Source organism: Lynx canadensis, chromosome D2, assembly GCF_007474595.2.
Source record: "Lynx canadensis isolate LIC74 chromosome D2, mLynCan4.pri.v2, whole genome shotgun sequence".
Lineage (NCBI taxonomy): Eukaryota > Metazoa > Chordata > Mammalia > Carnivora > Felidae > Lynx > Lynx canadensis.
Genome location: NC_044313.2, coordinates 75,917,055 through 75,933,431, shown reverse-complemented (window position 1 = coordinate 75,933,431; position 16,377 = coordinate 75,917,055). Strand labels below are relative to the sequence as shown.

The 16,377-nt window shown below is 39.6% G+C and overlaps 1 protein-coding gene across 6 annotated transcripts in view; it reads right to left on the bottom strand.

Moving 5' to 3' along the window:
- The window catches only part of RYR2 (ryanodine receptor 2), a 767,906-nt gene that overhangs the window by 101,222 nt on the left and 650,307 nt on the right, over nucleotides 1-16,377 (bottom strand). For 4 of the 6 annotated variants that reach the window (XM_030335594.1, XM_030335595.1, XM_030335590.1 and 1 more), the window contains exons 74-79: nucleotides 14,807-14,941; nucleotides 11,480-11,515; nucleotides 10,596-10,708; nucleotides 7,729-7,825; nucleotides 5,502-5,605; nucleotides 3,924-3,975 (exon numbers count right to left, since the gene is read on the bottom strand). In XM_030335594.1, coding sequence (XP_030191454.1) covers nucleotides 3,924-3,975; nucleotides 5,502-5,605; nucleotides 7,729-7,825; nucleotides 10,596-10,708; nucleotides 11,480-11,515; nucleotides 14,807-14,941 — 537 coding nt within the window. The remainder of the gene's footprint in view (nucleotides 1-3,923; nucleotides 3,976-5,501; nucleotides 5,606-7,728; nucleotides 7,826-10,595; nucleotides 10,709-11,479; nucleotides 11,516-14,806; nucleotides 14,942-16,377) is intronic. The other 2 variants (XM_030335592.1, XM_030335593.1) reach the window with 1 other exon arrangement.

Here is a 16,377-nt window from a genome sequence, read left to right as displayed (position 1 = left end):
TCCAGTTTGATATGAATCATCAAAACTAGCCACTAAGATAAACACAGGGAAACCACATTTAACGAGCTTGTGGCCGGCATACTTGCAAAGAGCTATTTAACACTGAATGATAGAGCTGAACTTTAAAAATATTTTGGCTTTGGACTATGGTCTGACTCTAATTAAAGAAATGATCACGTATGTTAAAAATTATAAAATTTAGGGGTGCCTGGGTGGCTCAGTCAAATAAGCCTCTAACTCTTGATTTTGGCTCAGGTCATGATCTCGCAGTTTATGGGTTTGATCCCTGCATCTGTCAGTGCAGAGCCTGCTTGGGATTCTGTCTCTCTCTCCCTCTCTCTCTGCCCCTTCCCCCTCTCTCTCTCAAAATAACTTAAAAAATTATAAGAATTAAAAATACATCAAATGTCAGGGGCTCTTGGGTGGCTCAGTCGGTTAAGTGTCCAACTTCACCTCAGGTCACGATTGCACCATTTGTGAGTTCGAGCCCCGCATCGAGCTCTGTGCTGACAGCTCGGAGCCTGGAGCTTGCTTCTGATTCCGTGTCTCCCTATCGCTGCTCCTCCCCTGTTCATACTCTGTCTCTCTCTCTCTCTCAAAAATAAACATTAAGAAAAATTTTTTTTAAATACATCAAATGTCAAATGTCAGGTAGGAAATGAAACTCAACAGAAATTCATAAATGGCCTGGAATTTTGGTGGATAGGGAAGCTCCAAAGGAGACCAAACTACAAATTAATGAACTCTAACAATTTATTGTAAATGTATAGGATCCTGAGCAGCGTAAAGAGGACATGGTCCCAATGGGCACTACATAGATGAACTCACCACTAGTGTGTTCAATTAATGTTAATTAATTTCCAGGGGGCACATACTGATAAACTAGAGTATGTGTGGAGTAGAAGGAACAGAGTGATGGAAGATCGGCATTCTGGGATACGTTTTACAATAAGAGGAGTAAGGTTATTTAACTATTAAGGGGCAAATCTTGAGAGAAAGTGAGCAACACCAAGTATCTGACCATCTCTCAAATGAAGAGGAGAGTAGCTTTAGGATGTGAGGGGAAGTCGGCTTCAGCCACAAGGGGGCACTCTATCAGGAATATCTTATCCTCATCACAGGAGGTTCTCCCTTTAGCGCCCCCTTGCTGCAGCTTCTTCAGCTGCAGAGGGCTGTCCATTTACAGTTTTTACAGTCTTTATTTGGTCTCATGACAGCTCCCTACTTCCTCACGCCCTTATTTATTCCAGTTAAGAGTCCAAGGTCAAGGACTCAGTGGCTCTCACACTGGTGCATCCAGTGTCATTTCAACAGAAGTCTGGCCAGAATCCCTACCCTGGAGGACTCCGCCTGCCGTCTCCGAATTTGCATCTGCTTCTGAACACTGCCAGAGAAGGCACACAACCAGGAAGCCTGGAACGGCTACCAATTCAACAGCAACGACCTCAATCAGGCTTTCTACGCTGCCTGCAGATTGTGTTTTAATTTCTAGTCCGTACACCGTGCCCATTACCGCAAGGAGGAAATATCCTTCCTATTTTTTAACTCAGTGTTTTTTAAACTATGGATTTTGACCCATTAATTGGACATGGAATCTATTTAGTGACTCATGATCTAAAATAATGTTTTTCTTGGGGCGCCTGGGTGGCTCAGTCGGTTGAGTGTCGGACTTCGGCTCAGGTCATGATCTCACGGTTCGTGGGTTCGAGCCGTGCATCGGGCTCTGCTGACAGCTCGGAGCCTGGAGCCTGCTTCAGATTCTGTGTCCCCCTCTCCCTCTGCCCCACCCCTGCTTGTGCTCTGTCTCTGTCTTTCAAAAATGAATAAACATAAAAAATTTTTTAAATAACGTTTTTAGTTAAATAGAAAATATCAGACTATATTGCTCATAGGAAGGGTATTAATTTCATGAAAATTTTCTTTCAACCTATCTATTTTCATGTTTCCATAAATATACTGTATAAATGTGTTTCTTATTGTGGGTTCTATTTTTTTAATGTTTATTTATTTATTTTGAGAGAAGGAGAGAGAAGAAGAGCATGTGCACATGCACGAGTGAGGGAAAGGCAGAGAGAGAGAGAGGGAGAAAGAGAATCCCAAGCAGGCTCCATGCCATCAGCACAGAGCCCAACGTGGGGCTCGCTCTCACAAACCATGAGATTAGGACCTGAGCCAAAACCAAGAGCCAGATGCTTAACCGACAGAGCCACCCACGCACCCCTGTGGGTTATGGTTTAAAATAAAGCTGGAAGGTAACAACTTTTCCTTATGCTCTGTAGCCTGTGCTCTCCCCCTGCTCCCATTCACTCGAGGCTACACCACAAATAACTCCCTTGTCCATTCTACTGGCTCCTGACCACCAGGACAGAAGCACGTTCAAATCTCTCTCTTAAATACAAGTAAACAAACGGCAAACAAAAATAATCCCCCTTCAACCTCACAATTCCATCTAGATATTCTTTTTCTCTTCTCATCTCTCTCAATCTTCTAGTAAAGAAACATCTAGACCACATCTCCTCGCTCGTGAATCTCTGCTTAGTTCCCCATAATATGGTGCTAGCACCACCAATGGCCCCTCTCCATAATCTTCTGGAACTGTTCTCACCACGGTCACATGATGCCCATGTAATAAATCCTAGAGAAGTTTCAATTCTTACCTTATTCATCCCTATTCCTAGCAGCATATGATCCTGTTGACTACTCCCTTAGGTCCACAGCTCCTACATATGCTCATGCTTAAGATTCTCCACCTGCCTTTTTTATAACGGGTTTCTTTTCTTCTAAAAGGAGAAACATAAACCCATGTCTTTAGAGGCGCAGCCGCAGGCCTTCCCCTCTACAGAGGGGAAGAGACGCCTTCTCTTTCTGGGCAAGACCATCCATGTCTATGACCTCGATTCCCTTCGAATGCTGGTAAATCCCAAATCTGTATGTATAAGCCATCCCTGATATACTGAATGTCAGGCACAAATGCCTCATCACATGTCTGACATCTCCACGTGGCTGTCTCACAGGCATTTTTTTTCAATATATGAAATTTATTTTCAAATTGGTTTCCATACAACACCCAGTGCTCATCCCAAAAGGTGCCTTCCTCAATACCCATCACCCACCTTCCCCTCCCTCCCACCCCCCATCAACCCTCAGTTTGTTCTCAGTACACAGGCATTTTTAACTAACAAGTCCACAATGTAATAGGTCATCTTTCCTCTTCACTCCAGGCCCGCAATTCTTCCGGGCTCCCCATCTCAGTATTGGGTACCACCATCTACCCAACTGACCACGTGAGAAGCTTCACAGACACCCTGACTCCTCTTTTAATTCACCCCTTCATTCACCCTCCTATTGTGAGATATAAATGAAACAAAGACTCAGTAAATACTGTTACTATTTTCACATGCTCCACTTGTCACTGGACAGTCATGGACTCCCTTAAACCTTAGACTAAGCGGGCCTCCCAACTACACAACCAGCTCCTGTACCACTAACAGCACTGCTACCACTGAACTCGACACAGCTTTTTGCGATCACTTGCTTGCATTTTGTTTTCTCTCCCTCAGACTATCCACTCCAGGAAGGGTGTATGCATTTTCTTCTTATTGGCCATGTCATCGACAATACCTTGATGCCCAGTGAATATTTGTTGAATGAATGAATGAATGAATGAATGAGTGAGTGAATGTTTGGAAAATTAGCTCCCCGTAAATAAAATGTGAACAGGGAAACAATGGTTACCTGTCAAGGAAGTCTGAACAGAAATTCATTCAGCAAGTGGAAAATTAAGATTAATGCCTCTTCAGGCTTCTAGGATTTAACAGTATTTTATCTAGACCCCAAAATACATAGATTTTTATCCTTATGTCAGATGAAAGTGATTTCTCTTTATTCAAATTAAACATTAAAGTCAAGATGGATTTATTTACCTTTGCCATAATATCTGCATAAGCCATATATAAAAAATCTTCCTCCAGTTTGCTATGAAAAACAAGAACAACACATGAGTTTTTAAGTGGGAGGCTTGTCATGAGCAGAACTACCATCATGGTAAAATAACCTTTAGTTTTCAACCAGTATGCCCTTTTAAAATGAAATAAACACAAAACCTAGGCAAAGTCATCATTCAGAAATATTGTAGAATCAGCAAAGATCTCAGACCTACACGGCTGTCCCTGTCCCGCCTTACCTTCCAGAAGAGGCCTTCAAATCTCACAAAATAAATGGTCTATTGACTTACACACAATGTATAGCTTTCATTTTCTTGAAACTACAGAAGCTGAAACAAGCAAATTTAAATGAGGTAGGGGCTTTGACAGCAGAAGCGATACTTGACATTGGATGGAAAGACTCCCCAAATTCTTATGCTACTATATTGCCCCAAAAATACAATGGTCATAGTGATTCTCAAAAATTAAGAAATATGTTTACTAATCCTTTTCTTACAGCGTATGGAAATCATTAATTCATGAAGAAAGGTTTCCATCAAAAATTAGCTAATATTTGCAAAGCTATTTCAGCAGTTCAAAGCTTCAGCCATCAGAAAAATTCACTTATGAAAATACCTCATTACCTGACAAGGCCAGACAGAGGGTTGCTCTATGCTTAGGAATGAGATGATTTTGTTAGTTAGGAAATAATAAGAGAAAGAGAGAGACATCGTGAGAGAAGAATGGATCACATTGGCTAAGGGGGAGAAATGTGCATTATTATGGCATGCATAGAGGTCACATGAATTTATCTAGACTCTGAAAAGACTCGGGCGGAAAGGATTGATAATTAAATTATCTTCCGGCTTCTGCACGAACCAGAGGGAGGCCTTGGGCAAAGGAGGATTCCTTTTGTATGGCAGGGATGCAGATAAATGTTTTATAACCTCTCCAAGGTTTCCTCCAAAGAGCGAATCTATGTAGTGCTCCCTAGGAGGAGCAGACGCTGAGCCCATTTTGATTACTGGGCATCTGAGTGCAAAGCTTATTTAACTACACAGAGGGTCAGCCTTTGTGGCTCTGGGGAATTCATATGAACCAAGCTGCAAAAGCCAAGGAAAATGGAGAATGCCCTCAAAATAGACCTCAAAGAAACTTCCTGTGGAGATGATGGTTCACCCACCTTCTAAGGTTTCTTAAGACCCACTGCACAATCTACCCAGGAAACTTGGGTGCCCACATTTTTTTGTGTACTGGAATTTGCTTTGGGTTCCTTTTTTTATTTATGAAGGCCATTTGCGATGAAGAAAAAACTCATTTTATAAGATTCAGGATCAAGTAAATCCGCTGATGACTAAGTTGTTAGGAAAAACTGGAGCTCACAGGTAGACATCAAAGCCTGCACTTGCATGAATGTTGGCCCACAGGTGTATGGCAGACTGGTCTTATCTTGGAACAATTCTCTCTCCTAACAAGAGTCAGATGAAATTGAAACATGAATATGTGACACACGGGATACTGAGACATGGGTTTCTTTATCTGTTCTTCCTATGCTCACACGAACCGTCCCAACCATACCATTTCTCCGTTAAAGCTGTTCGACTAAACAGAAGGATGAGCTGATGGAGGGGATCGACTCTCTTCGTGCCTTCCTCTTCCTCTGGAGGGTCTGCTCCAGGTTTCTACAAAAAAAACAAATTGATAAAATTTCACACTGAAATGAAATGTTCACTCAAACTCAGGAGCAGTGTGAGGGTCAGGAACAATGAATAAAAGGAAAGCTATTTTCTTCCTGCTCTGGCGTGTGTGTGTGTGTGTGTGTGTGTGTGTGTGTGTGCGCGCGCGCGCACATGTGTGCACGCATGCTTTAGAGACATTGTGCGTGCACGTGTGTGTTTTATATACACTGTGCATATGTGTGTGGGTTACATAATCAATGCAAAATTATGCAGCTTAAAAAAAGTTATTTAATAATTGGACCAAAAAACACTATGGGCAAGGATGAGTCACATCACTTACAAATTCTGACTGCCATTCTTGGAAGCAGATTCACAACTGGGGGTGTATTTGGTACAGAGATGTCAGCTTTATGGAGGGCTCAATTTATAAAGAATTACAATAATATCCTAGGTTGTTCCAAGTATAAAAGTTTAGTCCACACAACACTGAAAATTGATCATTAAACATAGCATTGTCTTTGCCTACACAAGCAATGACAGGGAAAGAATGCTAAAAGTTAATGTGTGAACCACTTCTACATTTTTTATTTTCAGTTACTTTAAACTCACAAAGAATAGTTTTGTACTGTTAGAACTTTTAACATGAGGAAAATTATAAAGCATTTTTACTTGACTGTACAGTTAGTTAATCTTGACTGTCTGTTGAATGGTTTAATGACTTTTGTATCTCCAAGGCCTTACCCATTTAGACTGATTTTCTCTCTACATAAATGATGTTCTTTCCTGGATTTAAAGGTTAATATTGTAGATACTGGGTACACGTCTGTAAGATACCCAAAATTCTATTGGTTGTTTTGGTTCTAAAGCCAAACTAGAATTCATTTAAAATATATAGGGATAGTCAGGGTCAGGCTTTCATGAATTATATCAGTTTATCCAATATTCTCTGATAACTTGGGAGTTAAAAAAAAATGTTTACAGATGAGGTCTTTAACTTGAGAATCAAGAAACCTCCAACTAGTCTGCAAAATTCCAGAGGACCATATGCCTGGAAATTTTCCTGAGAAGATAGTCTTCATCAGATATTTTTTAAAAATAACTTTAGGTTTATTTATTTTTGAGAGAGAGAGCAAGCGAGCATGAGTGGGGAGGGGCAGAGAGAGACAGAGAGAGAGACACACACACACACAGAATCCGAAGCAGGCTCCAGGATCCATGCTGTCAGCACAGAGCAGGATGCGGGGCTCAAACTCATGAACCGCGAGATCATGACCTGAGCTGAAGTCGGACACTTAACCAACTGAGCACCCTGGTTCATCAGATATTTAATCAGGTCCACGACTTATAAAACATTAAGACTGGGGCGCCTGGGTGGCTCAGTCAGTTAAGCAGCTGACTCTTGATCTTGGCTCAGGTCATGATCTCATGGCTTCGTGAGTTTGAGCCCTACATGGGGCTCTGTGCTGATAGGGTGGAGCCTGTCTGGGATTGTCTCTCTCCTCTCTCCCTGCCCCTTCCCCACTTGCACAGTGTGCCCCTCAAAAGAAATAAACATTAAAAAAAAGATTTAAAAAAAAAGATGAAGACTGCTCTCCCCTCAGTACGAGAGCACCTTTACCTGTCCAAAATGGCAGGACCAAAAATCTAGTCTCCATCTAATGCATTTTACCATGACTTCCTGTTCTTCTTGCGTCTAGTCCCATCATTCTCTGCCTCATATATTTTTAAAAACCAGCTACCTTTCATTGGCTTTTGTTAACCCTCAACTTATTTTTGGTGGATAACTTCTATACGGTTCAGCTTTTATAGTTCTATGCTAGGTTCTAAGGTGTTTAAAGGTGCTCTGCAGAAGAATTTAAAAGAATAATCGAGTTAAAGCCTGGTTATAATAAACTTCTATCATTCACCTGAAATTCGGAATTGCTGGGTGCTGATGAGATCTCTGAAGTAAGAAGAATAAGATGTTCCCTGAACATTGAATGCAGTAGCAGTCAAGAATAGAAAGTTTCCTAGGACCAACACTGCAATGGTGCTTTCTCTCCGCTGTGATAGGATAACCTGGTCACGCCAGCGTGACTCCACCAGACCCAAGCCCTCTTTGAACTTAGAGCCCCATTAAGACATACTGCTAAATCTTCTATCAGCTTATCTTCAAAGTAGTGTTCTTCTGTTTCAATCCAAGACTTTTCATATCCCTGAAGAAAGAGGTTAACGGCCCGGTGCCTAAAAGAGAAGCATAATTTCAAACAAAGAGTTTTTTTTGTTTTTGTTTTTGTTTTTTGTTAAATAAATTGGAAAGGTGCTTTATCACTGGACTCTCGGTGCGCTCAAAGACATAAGATAAAAAGAAACTTCCCACTCTTGATTGCACAGGCAAGACATGGTAGTAAATAAGGCAAGGCTTCCCGTAGCACATTCCGACTTGCATTTAAATTCTGGCTCTGCCATTTCTAAGCTTCATAATGCTGGTCAACTCTTCACTTTACCAACATTCCCTTTTTGTTCATTGATAAAACTAGGAAAACCCCATCTGCACTTCAGTTTGCAGAGACCTAAAATGAGATAAACCATGTAAAGCACGTGGGGTATATGGATGGTCATTAAGTGGTAGCTAGTATGACATCAAGTGGCTTTGGCAAAACAACAGAATAAGGATTAATAAGGAAGTAGTCAGTGGTTAACATTAGATACAGGCCCTGAGGATGACAAAACAAAACGTATTGTATGAACTTAGTAGAGTATACACCCAAAGATTAAATACTGGAATACTGATGATGAACAGTGGCCTAAGAAATAAAAAAATAAAAAAAATAGCGAGGACTAAAAGAATAAGTAAACTCATCATGAGGCCGATGAGAGGTATGGATAAGAGAAAGTCATGACCATAAGGGAACATCATAAGAAACTATCAGAAGTGTTAAAAGGAGACGTGTCATTACGGGATGGGGAGAAAGATGAGCCTGATGGAACTAATGGTGAGTTACGGAGTCATGAGACACATGGTTAGATAGGTTTATGAAGGGCCTGGAAAACCAAGGAGAGGAATTGACAGTGCATCTAGAATGCTAGAAATCGCCATAAAGTCCTGTGCATGGGCCAGACATGACAAAGGACAGGCTCGACAATATTGGTACAAGAGAATCATCTGAGCGGCTTTTAAACGATACAGAATTGCTAAGCCCTCACAGAAATTCTCATCCAACGGGCTGAGGCTTGGATATTTCTTAAATGAATTTGAATGTATTTCCCAAAAGCGCCAGGTCTGAGCACCACTGCAATAAAGGATACAATTTTGAGAAGGTTACATGAGAGAGTGGAACAGCAGACTCCATAACATCAGGGAAATCACCTCAGAATCTGCTGCCATCAACCTGATATGAAGCAATAAACACGTGAGCCGGAGGGGTGGCCATAAAAGGAAGGATAGCAATGTGAAAAGAGATCTAAGAAAAATGTGAAAAGAGATCTAAGAAAAATCTGATGGAATCTGGAGAATGACTGTACAGGATGGACCAGAAAGGGAGTAAAACTATGGATTCAAGGTTAATGTTCTATTGACTAACTGGTGACACCATAACTGAGTTAGAGAATTTAAAGTAGCACATGGTCTGAGGGGGAAATTAATGTATTTTATACTCAGTGAATGTGCTTTGGCAAGGAATCCAGCTGTCTCACTGAAAGGGGAAAGTGTGAAGTTTCTTTGTTTGCTTTGTTTGAGGGCTGGGGGAGGGGTTTGTATTTTGTGTTGTTATTCCCTGACTCATTTATTTATTCAAAGATGTTCTGAAGGGCAGTGTTCCAGGTACTAAGGATATAAAATTGAATAAAACTCTAAAGGATCTCAAAGTCCAGGGGTGCATGGGTGGCTCAGTCGGTTAAGCAACTGACTCTTGGTTTCAGCTCAGGTCATGATCTCATAGTTCATGGGTTCCAGCCCCGCATTGGGCTCCACGCTGACAAGTCAGAGCCTGCTTGGGATTCTCTCTCTCTCTGTCCCTCCCCTGCTCAGCGTGCATGTTCTCTCTCAAAATAAAAAAATAAATAAATAAACTTAAAAAAAAAGAACCAAAATAAAGGATCTCAAAGTCTGAATCAGAGAGACAACTAGGCCCAACCATACAGGATCGTGCCTACAACGAGAGGTCTGTAAGAGTGTTCTGGAAACAAAGAGGAGGAAGTGTTCCGTTTGCAAGGAGTTGAAGGGCATGGTTTTGTCAGAGATATTCCAAAAAAAGAGACGCAGTTGAGCTGAGTCCTGTTTACCAGATGTGGGGAAGATGCCACTTGTACAAAGCTCAGAGAGGAAAGAGCACAGTTTCTTAGGAAAACTGCAAGGAGGCTGAAATGGTACCTGGGCCACCGAGTCAGACTCAAATGTACCAGTTTCTCTGTTAACGAGTATGCCAGCTGTAGCTCTAAGAGAAGGTTGAGGGACTGTTAAACACCTTTCTGCTATTCCCATAAACTAGATCCATACCAGTTCTTTGCCCCAAGCCCGAAAACCACAAGAAATAATAAACAGCAATGGACATTAAAAGTGCTAAATTTGGTTCTAAGCACCCTCTATACCTCAATCCATTAAATAATCTGAACAACTCCATGGGGCAAATCTCATCATGGCACAAATGAGGAAACTATAACAAAGTCAGGTAAGAAACTTGACCAATGGTCATGCAGCCATCAGCTGACATGCCAGGGTTCAAATCAAGGCAGTCTGACTCCAAAGAGAGAGTTCCTAATTACCCTACCCTGCCTTACATATGTGAGCACAACTTCCTCGGTATTCAGAAGTGACTGAATAACTACACTGCGCATCACAGTTCTGATCACCCAACAAAGAAAAACAAGCTCAGGCATTACACAAAAGAGCCAAGACTTGTTTTGCATTCTTCTCTCAGACTACTGCACTCCTGTTAAGGTAGACGCGATGCTCCTCCAGCTTACTAGGGAAAAAAGAACTTTCATCTATTGCCGACATTAAAAAAATTCTGACCTTGGCAGATTATATAAAGGAGCCATTCGGAAGCAGGCCACCACTGCCCTCTTCCTCTGCTTGGACAGAAGTTTGTGCCATACAGCTTTCTTCGATCTCTGTGGGTGCTCCACCTGAGGTAAAAACGATACAAACAAAACATTAAATATGTTTAACTCCGACTTACCCTCAACAATACCGTATTAAACAGCTGTGCCTTTTACATTAAAAACGTCTGGAATTACAATTCCCAAAGTACCCCTGCAATTATTATGGGAAAGCCCGTGTCCTAGAAGTCACCCAATGCTAAATTGGAAATGGTTTTGAATGCTACGTATTTTCTTTAGTCAAAACAGAGTATCTCCCCAGTAGTGTGTACTTAAGAAGCTATGTCATCTGTAAAATCAAAGAAATATAAAACCATTCTACATAAAATCATTTTGCAGCCATTTCAGAATCTGGTTATGGTTCTAAAACATGTTTTCTGCCTACGCAAAAAAATTAACCTATTCTTATTTATGTATCCATTTCGACCAATTTTATCATGAGAGTTACAGCAGTAAACACGAATAGAGGCAGACATAGAAAATTCTACCGAAATTTCAACTGTTCCTTACTATAACAGGATGGGGAGAAAATGACAAGGCTTCAGGAACACATTACTAGGAGTGAGGAAAAGAATTTAATTTTGCAAAAATGTTAAAATACATTATTATTTTGTTAGATAGGGACAAATGAGAATTCAAAGTTGCAGTAAATGAGGCAAGCAAGCTATTTATTTAGCTAATGGTGTTTGGAGCTCCAAGAGGAAAAAGAGATTAATTATAAGTATTAGAGAGGAAAAAAAAACAACATGTAATTCTAAATTAATTAGTAGTCTCTAGGTAATTGAGCACTGTACTTCCCAGACTGTAATATCTCCGGTGCATAGATGTAGATTTCTGGAAGAAATAAAAATGTTGCGTTAGCTAAAAAAATAAATCTAAACTCTATTATCCTTTGCAGTAAAGGGTCAAAATATGAATTTTATAATGCCTGAAGAAAACATTAAGAGTGTCTGGACTAGAGTGGCTTAGAAATTTTAATGAAGCAACTTGTCTTTGGAAAGCACTTATTTATATCTATGATGGTCCTCCCTTCACAGGATCAGTAAACGCTTTGTGACAACTGTCCACTTCGATTTTCTTCTTGGTGGCTGTGTTAAGTGAATCAAGGCTGGTATCGTTCAACTAGACTCAAAGCGTTACAGTGCCATTCTGATATTCAGGCTGTATGAGGTTAGTTTTTTCTGGGAATAAGGTATTCTGATGGGTGTGGGTGATAGTCAACAAACACATTGAAATAGTGAGGCACTGAGGATACGGTAGTGACCATGGTAGAAAAGGTGTCTGCCATCAGGAAGCTTATCACTTGGCAGAGCATTTTACTATATGTGAGAAGTGCTTAATACCTCTCTTCTCACTGTCCAAACGCCGGGAGGTGCTGCTGTGTTAGCTTGGCTCGCGTTTATGTGTTAGGAAATTCCAAGAGACAGGTTACTCTCATGGACAAAAGTTACCGGATGTACAGCACAAAATATATAATTGCAAAGGTCGCTGATACCTACGATAAATTAAGTATTTGCTGTGCGCCCACTGTTTATGCACTGAGTTTGGCAAGTGAAGATACTCATCACAAGCTACTCTATGACTGAGTTACAAATAAACATTAGAATAGAGGTACTGAAGGCATGAATTCCTCTTGTGGTACATCCTCTGCTCTTTTCTATTCTTTGATAATTGATGATTTCTTTTTACTCATGTTCTTAACCATCTGTAGAATAGTTGGCCTTCACTAAAATCTGACCCCCTTACCTTTTCCTAGAAAACTCCTACTTCTCCTTTAAGATTATGGGGATCACCTACTTCATAACTAGATCAAGACTGGACTCCTTTTATAGCCTCTTCAGCACCTTTTGTATCCTAGCACATCTGTATTATTATATATTTATCTATCCACATGCTGTACTAGAGGATGACTCACTTGAGTAGACAGACCGCGTTCAATTCCCTGAACCTGCGAAGTATAATGCTGCCATATGGTCGTGCACTCAAAAAATGTTCGAGGAAGGAATGACTGCTTCAGAAAATGAATCTCACTACTTTACAAATGACTTCATCCATTATGATTGAATACATGTGTCAATATGAAATATGTGAATATAATAAAACTATCAGATTTCAATAAGCTTCATTTCATGTATCTAATACTCATTCAAGCAAATCCAGGTATATGCAAAAAAACCAGGAAGAGTTAAAACCTTATGGTAGAACAATGCTGCCAGGAATAGTTCTCTGGTAGACATTTAATAGCCTTCTTAAATATGTGTTTCTTTCTTCTTTTTTTTAATGTTTATTTATTTTTGAGAGAGAGAGAGAGAGAGAGACAGAGCATGAGCGGTGGAGGGCAGAGAGAGAGGGAGACACCGAATTTGAAGAAGGCTCCAGGCTTGAGCTGTCAGTGCAGAGCCCGACATGGGGCTTGACCTCATGAACTCACGAACCGTGAGATCATGACCTGAGCCAAAGTCAGATGCTTAACTGACTGAGCCACCCAGCCTCCCCAATAGCTTTCTTAAATATGTATAAACTCTGGAAAAACAACTCTAGGACTTTATATATCACTTAAAATTTCATTACCTTAAGTTTTGTCTTCTGTTGAGTGATAATTTGTACTTATTTAATATTTCATGGAGATATTGAGGGAAATATTAAGTTCATTATATAGTACATATTACATATGTATATTACATATGTTATATATTATAAATATTGTGGTGTTACACAATGTGAGTACATGTCCACAGCCATATGGTTTGAGAGTATCCTAGCTACATCTTACCAGGTATAGTGACAGATCGCATGACACTGGAGAAGTTATTAATGTTTGAGGGTCACATAAGTAAGCAAACAAGGAAACTAAAAGGATATTACGTTAGGGGGTATCTGTATGTGACTTAACTGGTCAAGACAGGGATGAAAGATCACCAGATAATATAAAATAGAAATCAAAGAAAAATCTTTGTCATTGTTATGCTAAGATATTCTGCAAACCATTTACGTGACAAAGTTCCTGAGATGACACAGGCCATTTTATGATTTTATGTGTACTGTAAAAATGTGAGATCTGCCACATCAGGTAAAGGCTGTCATGAAAGCCCAGTGACAGATCACACTGTTGGGTTCACACTGAACTCCCTCACTCTGGTGTCATTTTGCCGAATGGACCTCATGAGACACAGGGACAATGTCCCTCTATTGCAAATATCTTACCTAGGCCAGAAGATTCCTTGCACAAAAACGTAACCCACTGATGGATAATTTTTCGAATACTAGCAATTTGAGAATTGTTAAACAAAGGTAATGAATACAGAAATCAAACACATAGTAAACTTTGTAGTTTAAAATAGGACACAACTGAAAAATTATATAAAACCACTATTCTCACACAGTTTTAATATCGATGCCGTAGCTCTTATCTAAATATTATTGCTGATCTTGGAGAAAATTAACTCAAAAATATCTCTAATAAAAGGAAAGTTGAAGCAAGTAACCAAAAAAATTCAAATATTAAACTAGTGAAAGCATCTCAAACATGTTGTTATGAGCAAGAATAAAAAAATGATACACAGAACATGAAATCAGGTAACTCCTGAAATTTTTGTCAGAATGACTTAAAATTAAGTGTATAATCCTATTTATCTGTATAAATATAGAAATATTTTGGGGCACCTGGGGGGCTCAGTCAGTTAAGCATCTGACTCTTGATTTTGGCTCAGGTCATGATCTAATGGTTGTGAGATCGAGGACTGCTTTGGGCTCTACACTGACAGCATGGAGCCTGCTTGGAATTCTCTCTCTCTCCCTCTCTCTCTGTCTCACCCCTGCTTGCACACGCACATACTCTCTCAAGATAAATCAATAAAATTTTTAAAAAAGAAATATTTTGAGAAAAGACAATAAAACAAAGGCCATGATATCTCAAAATATATTACCTACACATTGGAACAAAAATTACAAGCTTGGAAATTTGCTTATTAGGTATAAGCACTCCTGAATCATATATTATTTATAATGAGTAAGCTGAACACACATGTTTTTGGCCCACCCATAGCTAACAAATTAACACATACCACCTTTGAAATGTTTTTACATGGTTAAGGCAAATACTATGGAATCCATGCTGAATCTAACCTGCTCAAGATGAAAAAGCACATTTGCTATATCTAATACTCTCTCTACGGTCTTCTCTGGATCTGATGTATCTTCAGTCCTGTTCGGTAAATCTTTGTAAAGAGCCATTTGCCATCTGATAGCAGGATCCTCCAACTGCATGAAAAAGGAAAAAAGTTTCAAAAATACAAGGTTACTATGTAAGGAAGGGAAGACCTACTTTACTGGGTGTAGCCCAGTGTCAAAACACCATGAAGAGATCAACACAGAGAAAGACCTTGTATTCATGAAATTTACCATCCAGTGGGGAAGACAGAAATTAAGTATGTACAGTTGCGAGGAGAGCTACTCAAGAGAAAGATAAGGTATCATGAGCTTGGACCTAACCTGCTGGTGGCTGTTAAGATTCCCCTGAACAAGTGAAGTTTTACCTAGAATGTAAGGATGAGCTGGATATGATCAAGGCAAGGAAGTAGACAAAGTGATCTATCTTTCTCTTCCCCTTTCACGGTCAAACACTGAAAGATTTACATACCTACTTTTACAGGCAATGATACAGGATCTCATTTATCTATAAATACAGGGACTCTGCAACTGAGTTTAGTCTCATTGAAACAAAGATATCAAATATAAAACAATGGAGGAATATAAAATCATATTCTTATAATAAAGGAGTCTTTTTAAAATTGCCAAATTTCCTGAGTGGGAGATACAACTGAATTCTGTATGTTTTTGAGAAAGATTATCATAAAATCGTAGAAATTGACAAATATAAACATCTTTATAGGGAAAAGATCACATTACTTCAAAAAAAAAGAATATAGAATAACTACATTATTGAAAATAGGCAAAGTCATCCCTGTATGTTTCTCTTCCCCTTTCAAGTCTCCATGAAAACTGGGGGACTGAGGGTAATGAAGCAGAAGTAAATGGACAAATCTAAAACTTCACAACTCCCAGCCCAAGAAAGCATAGTTTGACATGTGAAAAATAACTCATCTAGGGGCAAACACAGGATTTTATACACTGAATGGCTTGTAGACACCATCTGTCCTTTGATAAAACAAAATGTTTTTCCTCCACATACTTTTTTTCATTTGAGGACTGTGCCTGGTGCTTCCAGACAGAAATACACATTTTTACTTATATTTGGTAAAATAAGCAGCGTCTTTATTCTTTCTCATATAAAGTTACTTCTTTTGGCCCCAGGACGACCCATCCTACAATTTCAAGACAATACATTCAAGAAGGTGCTAGGAATAAAAGAATTCATCTTCTGTAAGTCTGTGTGTCTCCATAATATATGTGCCTGACTCTTCACAAAACAAGTATAGACTGAAATATCAAAAAGAATATGCATTCATTACTGCTTTATTTTCAGGTCTCATTCAGTTGGAAGTGAAATGCTGATCATAAATGTGTTTCCTTCTCTGCTCTCCTCTCTCTTTCTGACTCCCCAAGACACAACATAAATTGCCCTCAGTGCTACTATAAAAAACTTCTAGAATATAATCAGATTTCCTTCTGCTTCTTCAAGACATCCTTTTTTATTTATTTCCTGAGAAGAGCATAGAACCTTCGTTTAGAGGTAC